We start from the raw sequence: 9,279 nt of genomic DNA, 5'->3' as shown, positions 1-9,279 counted from the left end.
CCAGAAAACAACCACACGATATTATTGATGTGATGGTGCTTCCAAGCTTCAAATCATCATCATTATTTTTTAAGCTTCTTCTAACCTATTCTACCAAATGTGAAAAAAGCAAATGTGAAAAAAGCAAATTCATTCATTTCAAAAGATACATTTCAAAAAATCGTGCAGTGTATCGAACCGTAGGTCAAAAATTGTGATATGATAGCCGAGTCGCGTGTTGAGTTGAGTGTATGGTTACAGCCCTAATGAGACCACATAAGAGTGAGAGTGCATACGTATGAGCTTGCATATGTAGAGACACCATGAGAATGTGAGTCTCTGAATGCATATGTAGGAGGAGGATGCGTATGTGTGAAATGAGGTGTCCTACTTGATCAGGCTGCGTGGCCGTCTGTCTGGCCTTGGCCGTGCTGGTGGGTACTTAATCATGGGCTTTTTTTTTCGTCCTTGTGTGGGCATTTCATTGAATAATTTTGATTTTCTCTCTGTCTCTCTTTCTTTGTCTTTCATTTTCTCTGTCTGCCTCTATCTGCCTACCTATCACTCTTCCTCACTCCATCATCATCTCCATCTCTCCCACTCTCTTTCCATCTCCCTCCATCCCGCTCTATTCCCTCTCCTCTCTCTCTCTCTCTCTCTCTTTCTCTCTCTCTCTCTCTCTCTCTGTCTCTCTCTCTCTGTGTCTCTGTCTCTCCCGCTCTCCCCTCTCTCCCTTCTCTCTCCCCTCTCTATCTCTCTTTCTCTCTCTCTCTCTCTGTCTGTCTCTCCCTCTCTCTCTCTACCTCTACCTCTCACTCTCTCTCTCTCTCTGCCTCCCACAGCAGCTCAGTGCTGACCAGCGGCAGCTGGTTCTGTGTGAGACCCTCATTGAGACCGTGTACGGCGACAAGGGCCAAGTGCTGAAGTCGAAGGAGCGCAAGGTCTTCCTCCTCAACGACTCTCTCATATGCGCCAACATCAACCTCAAGTGAGTGTCTGAATGGTCAGCTTTCACATTAAAATCTTGACTGTAATTGTAGCAGTGTTGCATGTTACTGACATGTGTGCATTTCCTTTAGCTGCTGCTCAGTCCATATAGCTGCTGTTCAATGACATCGAAAGCAAATCACTTTTAGTAAATGCAGGCTAATCAGAGAGCAATACACATTATGACAATTCAACACAATAGAATACTAAAATGGGTTGAAAATAAGTTCGTTTTCACAAAAATCACATGGATAATTCTACAATTCCAATGGGACAAAATGTATAAGTGCCACACACTTTAGAATGTTAAGGTTCTAAAGAACACTGAAGTCTATACTCCACAAGGTCTGATTCTTTCATATGCGCCAACATGAACCCTCAAGTGAGAGCCTGCACTAACTGAATGGTGAAGTACATGGCTTATTTTATTTGAATAATTTGCATGATGATGATGGTCTCCATCTCCCGTGGCCTCCTGTGGTTTCCTTTTTTATTCTTTTTTTTAGGTCTGTATATGCCTTTATTTGATACCGACAGCGATGAGATGTGTGCCGTTGAGCCAATGTTAGGTGATAATATTCAAGGCAAATCAGTATTTGACAATTGTAGACCACATCGGGGAGTAATACACATTATGCCAAATAAATGCAATATATGACAGGAAATGAGTGGGAGAGACTGAGCAATGGAGTAGGACTGAGAAATGATGCCCTAGGCCTGATGTGAACCTGAGACCACATATGCCTCTTTTCCACTGCAGGTTTTCTGGTAGGCCTAAAGCTCGACACAACGCTACTCAGCCGCTACTTTTTGTTTTTTGATTGGGCGTGACAGCTCAATCGAAGAGCAGAAAGTGGCAGCCGAGCCATGCTATGTCGAGCTGTAGGCCTACCAGAAAACCGGCAGTGGAAAAGAGGCAATAGACAACTTGTCTGTGTTTGGTATGGTGAGAGCATTCCAGACCTCTTGCTTTCTTTCTTTGCAACACATGTTGTCAGTAACATGATGTCATTACATTACATGTAAGTGCAATGTAATGTAATGAAATCATGTTACTGACGACATGTGTTTGTTCTGTTTAGCCCATGTTAGCTGTTTAGCCAGGTGTCATTGAAAGCAAATCAGTATTTGCTAAATGCAATCTCAAAATAAGCTTTTTTGGTAACACTTTCTATGAAGCCCATATCTATAGCGCATTACGAGCGCATTTATAACAAATTATAATGCACATCAAAGCATTACGACTACACCGATGAAGTTTCATGATGCTTTATGTTAACAGTAATGCATAACCATGAATGTAGCTTATAATACTTTATAAATCCAAGGGTATTATGAGTGCTCATGACAGGATATAAACTACAGGCTGCCTGATGGGGCTTACAGTACATTATGATGCATTATAGATGTGCATTATACAGTGCATTATAGATGCATCCATAAGAACTTCACTTTACTTAGAGCACACATTGACAACTTATGATCTCACATGAAACATTATAGCATAATATGAGCCCTTATGACAGTTTGGCCCAATCTCAATTCACCCCTTACCCCTACCCCTTACCCCTCCAAACGGAGTCTGCCTGGCCGAACCCCTCATTTTTGAGGGCTACAAAGTGCTCCCCCTTACCTCTACCCCTCTGCCTTAACGACTATTGGAATACCCCTACCCCTACACAAAACGGAGGGGAGGGGTAAGGGGTAGGGCCAAGGGGTGAATTGAGATTGGGCCTTTATCATCCAGGTCTGTGCATAGAGGGGTTTAGGTACTCATAATGTACTATAAGCCCCATCAGGCAGCCTGTAGTTTATAGCCAGTCATGAGCACTCATGACACCCTTGGATTTATAAAGCATTATAAGCTAGATTCATAGTTATTCATAACTGTTAATATAAAGCATCATGAAGCATTATGAGTGTAGTCATACTGTAATACATTGTAAGTAATTATAATGTGCGTTATAATTTGTTATAAATGCGCTTATAATGTTGGCTTTAAGTAAAGTGTTACCGCTTTTTTTATTTATTTTATTTTTTTTACAAAAATTACGTGTACATCTAGGCTATAAGCCTAAAATTCTGTGGGAACAAAATGTACACTTGTGGCTTTTTTCTTGGGCACAATCCCCAAATTCAATCTGAGGATGACCGCAAGGTTAGAATGTCATCATGCCAATGAATGAATAAAAAGAAAAAAAACCCATAAGAAGAAAAATCCAAAGGAGTGTGCGAACCTTTTTTTTTTTAAGCAAAATGTACATAAAGCACAAGGTCTTCCTCCTCCCTATATTCGCCAACATCAACACCAAGTGAGTGTATAAGTGAATGGTGAAGTAGGCTACTGTATGTGGCTGTCTTATTTGAATAGAAGATGGTATGCTGATGGATTACATTTATAGAAGACTCCGCTTTTCCTAACATTCCGAACACGAATGTATGCGTTCCCTTCCCTTTAGTCAATGTGTCAAATGACATTGAAGGCAAATCAGTGTTTGGCAAATTCAAACTACATAATAATCAGCGAGCACTTGAGGTGTGTGTGCGTGCATTGAGTATGTATCGCCTCATCATGCACGTCTGCCTGTCGGATGAAAGTCACAAGCAAAGTCAAATGTGCTTTATTGTCAATCACACTATACAGAACAAGCATTACATGGAGTTAGTGCTCCACCATACTCCAATGTGCAATTTGAGAGAAAATCGACAGACAGACAGAGACACACATGCACAAATCACACACAGCCACACTCGTGGATATAAAATGTATACAGAGATCACAAATAGGCCTACACAAGCATTATACATAACGGTTGACAAACGGATACATTCAGCATACAGTAAGTTTCAAAGAAAGAAATTGTAAGCAGCTTGTCTTTGATAGATTTGAATTTCAGTAAAACATGTTCATGGAATGTTCTCGAGTGTGTCGATTAGTCTGATGGCTTGTGGAAAGAAGCTGGGGCTCAGTCTAGTTTCATGACATCACATGCTGTGGTATAGCATTTGCCAGATGGAAGCGGGGAGAACAGTTTGTGCGCTGGGTGGGTGGGTGACGTCCCTTATGTTATTAATGGCTGGCTCTTTTGGAGCTGCATAATGTGTGTGTAGGTCCTCCTGAGAAGCTGAGTGGCATGATCTGATGGTCTTCTCTGTGGTACTCCTCACCCCCATTCACTCCCATCTAAGTCTAAGACATTGCACACCAAACTTGATCTAATTCCTTTCAGAAGAACTGATCATGCTAACTTGATTTCTATAGCATGATTCATACAAGACATGCTGCTCAATGTGCTTAACAGTTAGATTAACAACAGCAGCAACAACAAATGAAGTAAAACAATGAATATTTGGCATCAGAATTTGGAAGCCATGAAATGATAAGATCATAAAATGTCATAAAAACAAAATAGCCTAAAATTCACAATTATCAGAAAACTTAGACTAAGAAAATGAGGGGCATAAAATCACAAGGATCAGAGAACTATCAGAGAAATATGCCCTCTCGTGGCACCAGATGTTAGGAAAATCTCCCATTTCATATCATTTTAGGGGGAAAAAGCTCAGTATAAATTGAAAGGAAAAACATTTCATTTTGCCGAAACTTCAGGTAAAGACTGACAACTGTCCAGGGGACTATAGAAAACTCATCACTATAGAAAGCACACAATGCACTCAGTATACAGTATAGTTTTTGACCTTCCGCAATCACAAGCCATTGCATAGCATACTGAGCTAAAATGCAAAAATAAACAACTACAGCATTGCTATAGAATGGCCATGTAACACACACAATGCGCTCAGTATATTTTTTGACCTTCAACAATCACAACCCATTGCATAGCAAGCTGGACAAGAATGAAAAATGCATAAAACCACTTCAGAGCACTTCACATGATGTCCATTAACATTTGAAGCATTGCAAGGTCTTTCCTCCTCATCAACTTGCATGTGTCACCATCATCGGGTTAGATGCACAGGCTAGATGCACTTAACACACAGGCTAGATTATATGGCTGCAGCCTAGGGGCCCCCACCTGCCAGGGGGCCGCCAGTTGGCCAAAAGTGGAAAAACTGCAGAATTGTGACAAGTTGCAATATTGAAAAATCCATCCATTGTGTTGAATACAGTTGGTAGACATGTTATCCTGAATTTCTAGCTCGTAATTATGACACTGTCTATATACATTTTTCTCACAAAAAATGCCTTCTTGGGGGCCCCCACAGCAACCTGTAGCCTAGGGGCCCCAGGTCATCTTAATCCAGTCCTGACCATCAGCGTCAAGTGATTCCTGTAAGTGAATGGTGAAGGACATGCCAGGCTTGTGTAAATAGCTCACCTGTTGATGGATTCCATACACTAATGGCCTATGGCCTCCAGTCTTCTTTGTATTCACCCCCATTCCTGTTAAGTGATGTTGAATGCAAGTCAATGTTTGGCAGATCCAAATTGCTTCATCAAAAGAGCCTATTTGATTTATTTACTGTAATCAAGATCATCTTTCACATATAACTCGGCAAACTGAAATGTGATATTACTGTAACCGCCGTAACTTCACAATTGTGACATATGAGTCACATTGGACCATTTCTATTTCTCTCTCTCTCTCTCTCTCTCTCTCTCTCTCTCTCTCTCTCTCTCTCTCTCTCTCTCTCTCTCTCTCTCTGTTTATGTGTCTTTTGACCAAGCAGTTACACTGAAACCAGCATTGATCACTTCGTGTTTGAGAGATGGTAAAGTCCGCCCGCACGTCTCTTTTTTTTTCGTATGGACTTTTTTTTACGGGGGTTTCGTAATGATGCCTGGGGCTGAGTTATTTGATCTGATTTTTGAACCCAGCTGATTGGGGTGGGGTGGGGGTGGGGGTGGCGGGGGGCAATCAGTTCCAACATTTCATGTGGGGAGTTTTCAGGAGCAGTGATGATTCTGCTCTGTTACTCAGAACATCCGTCCATGCCTTGATTCACCTCACCCTGTTACTCAGAACATCCATGCCTTGATTCACCTCACCCTAACAAATCACAATGCTGATCATTGATGCATAATGCAGGAAAACATAGATGGAGATTGGGTAATAATAACCTAAAAATCACACGGGGGGTGCGGTGCGCTTCTTGCCCAGGAACATTTTTACTTGATCACTAGCTGGCTAATTGCAGTGCTGAGCTCATTCCCTAAATTCTTCTTTCATGAGATTTCAAAGGCTGTTTCAGATCTTTTTTTTTGAGCCTGGTGAAAGTAAAGTGTGTGTGTGTGTGTGTGTGTGTGTGTGTGTGTGTGTGTGTGTGTGTGTGTGTGTGTGTGTGTGTGTGTGTGTGTGTGTGTGTGTGTGTGTGTGTGTGTGTGTGTGTGTGTGTGTGTGTGTGTGTGTGTGTGTGTTTGTGTGCGTGTGTGTCTGTATCTGTGTATCTGTGCGCCTGCCTCTCTGTCTGTGAGTTTTTTGTGTGTCTGTGTTTTGAGTTGGGACGTTGGGAAAACCGTTAGAGGGGAGAAAGCAAAAAATCCAGTCCTCAGGATTGCCTCACTCACTCACTCACTCACTCACTCACTCACTCACTAACTCACTCACTCACTCACTCACTCAGTGTTTCACATTGTTGTTTCTGGCCTTGTCAGGGGTCCACCCGACATCAGTAGCCTGGTCCCTGTGGGGCCGAAGTACATGGTGAAGTGGAGCGCCCCCTTGCTGCAGACGCAGGTAGTGGAGGTTGGCCAGGAGGTCTCTGGGCCCAGCAAGGAGAACCTGTTCCAGCCGCCCAGCAGCACCAGGCGCCTCAGCGGCAGCACCCCAGGTCAGTTTTACCAAATAGTGTGCTCTGAAACTCGTATATACTCGTATAAACTATTGTACCGGTATAAAAATTCAGTTTCACCAAGTAATCCAGATGTGCATTCATGTGTTCTCGGAAACTTGTATATACGAGTCTCGGAATCTCTTGTATAAACATGTCCTACGAGTTTTTCAGTGGAAAAAACCACTTTGGTGGCGTTCATGTGCGGTTCCCATGTCGCCGTTTGGTATTAACTATAATTCAGAGAGCACATGAGTGCGCAATAAGATGGTGCCTCACATGTATTTTCACTTTTGTTTGGGTCCCTAGACATATTTGAGTTAATTGTCTTCCACAGTGCCATAATGGTTAGGCAGTTTGGTGTTGAGATCAGTATGTTGGTCATGAGAACCTCGTATGGCCCAGCGACAGCAACGCGGCCCTGTGTATCATCAGCTTTATGATTAGTGAGGTTGTGTTAAGATCACAAAGTTAACGGTTTGAATCCTGTACCAGTGTATGGATGGCTTCCCACACCCTCATCCCAGGGCTAAAGTGACCTTGAACAAGGCACCTCCCCTCACATTGCCCCATGGACTGTACACCAATATCCTGTACCTAAATAAGTGTAAGTGGCCTTGGATAAAAATGCCAACTAAAGGTAATATAATGGAATGCCAGCCTCAACAGCCCCCTATCTTGACTTTCTCTGGAAAGATGCTCACCTTTCGAGGTTGTGCTAGTCACAAGAGTGTAGTCAGGGGCGCTGGCAGAAATGTTGGGCCCCGTGAAAGATTAGAATTTTGCGCCCCCGTCAGTGCTGTCAGTGCTTGGGTCCTTAGAATCTATAACACCTGCTCCCACCCCTAGCGGCACCCATGAGTGTAGTTGTAAGCAGGGCTCTAAATTAACTTTTTCCACCACCAGCCAATTTGGCTAGTGGACATTTTTTCTTACCAGCCAAACAGAAGTTCAACTAGCCATTTTTTTTTATCTCGCCAAAATAAACTATGCATTAGGCTAGTTTTTTTCGTATTATTATTATGGTCATTTTGTTCAACTATTTCTACAACACAGATAGGCTACACTATAGGCCTGCATAGGCTAGCCTACTATATGCCTACATGATAAGCATATTATAGGCTATATATTTTTTAATTATTTTTTAACTTCTGCTTTATTTTTTACTTTCATTACTTAGGCCTAATCAATTTGATTAGATTTTGTTCAATTCCTCTGAAAACAGCTGAATCACATCACACAAGCCACTCACATAAAAGACCTTTTAAACATACAGTAACCAAGCACACAGCCAAACCACGCAGAAGAGATGAGAGGAAAAGGAGGGGAGAGAGGAGGAGTTCTTCTCTACCACGCGCAACAAAATGACAAGAAGCCTAGTTTAACTAAAAGTAAATAATATCTCGGGAATCTTCGCTTCCTTTGTTACTTCCACAGCTTCGTCGTTGGTTGCTTTTTTTGTCTTTACGATGGCGTGGGCTATCCAACTTAGTTGCGCCAGGACTCGGAACATTTCAGAAGACAACTGAACTGACAGCTACGGTCACACTGAGAGTCAGCTCTCCTCCTCTGCCCTTGTCGCTATTTCGTTCCACAACCACTCATTTTTAACGTCACTATTATTACGGTTAGAACTACTACTAGCATTCACCAACACACAGAACATTGCTCTAACCCCCGACACATTCTCATCACTCGCACAAAACATAGTCTACAGAACAGAAGTAGCTCTATGCATAATCTGCGTCCTGTTATTGAAACGGTCAGGGCCTCGCTGCTTCAAAAATGCAGCCTGTTACAGCAAGGTTCATATAGTAATAATAGCAGTAGTGACGTTAAAAAAGGTTGTAGCGAAAGCGACGAGAGCATAGGAGGAGAGCTGCCTGTCAGAATAGTGTGAGTGCAGCTTAGCTGAGCTGACACGTAGAATATTTCTGGCTGACAGAAGGCTGGTCGTCTGAAATGTTTTCAATCCTGGCGCGCGCAATAGCATGGAGTTGCCGCTCTCTGCACTGGAAAGCCCACGGTGGGAGGCTACCTCGTGACGCTAGGGTCCATGTGTAATGTAGGAAATCTCGCCGTCTAACGTTCGTCAGAGCAGCGGTTTACCGTTCATAATTTACTGTACTCGGGGGCTACTAGCCAAATTGGCGGGTAGGTATTTTTTTCTACTAGCCAAAATTAATTTTCACCCGTGTTTGGCGGGTTGGCGTGTGTTAATTTAGAGCCCTGGTTGTAAGTACTGGACCTCTTTTTGGAGTTTTAAGTTGTTTGATTTCTTCCCAGAAACTTCTTTAACTCCGCTGTCAGAATTAGACCTCAGAGGGTCTTTGGGAAGAGACAAAAGCTGCAAATAGTCAAATTTGCAAATGTCAAATTGCTAAACTCGTTTGACTCTCTGCACTTAGAGGAACAATTACCAACTTCATCATGAGTTCTGCGGCATCTATCTTTGTGGTACATCTCATCCTGAAAGTCAAGTTAAGTCGAGTCAATTAGCACATGCGTAACACATAAACC

The 9,279-nt window shown here is 42.5% G+C and overlaps 1 protein-coding gene across 5 annotated transcripts in view; it reads left to right on the top strand.

Moving 5' to 3' along the window:
* arhgef10lb (Rho guanine nucleotide exchange factor (GEF) 10-like b) overlaps positions 1 to 9,279 on the top strand; it is a 99,250-nt gene that overhangs the window by 48,780 nt on the left and 41,191 nt on the right. For 4 of the 5 annotated variants that reach the window (XM_063208421.1, XM_063208420.1, XM_063208417.1 and 1 more), the window contains 2 exons: positions 822 to 967; positions 6,584 to 6,759. In XM_063208421.1, coding sequence (XP_063064491.1) covers positions 822 to 967; positions 6,584 to 6,759 — 322 coding nt within the window. The remainder of the gene's footprint in view (positions 1 to 821; positions 968 to 6,583; positions 6,760 to 9,279) is intronic. The other variant, XM_063208418.1, reaches the window with a different exon arrangement.

Source organism: Engraulis encrasicolus, chromosome 10, assembly GCF_034702125.1.
Source record: "Engraulis encrasicolus isolate BLACKSEA-1 chromosome 10, IST_EnEncr_1.0, whole genome shotgun sequence".
NCBI classification, from domain to species: Eukaryota; Metazoa; Chordata; class Actinopteri; order Clupeiformes; family Engraulidae; genus Engraulis; species Engraulis encrasicolus.
This window is presented reverse-complemented; position numbering and strand designations above follow the sequence as displayed.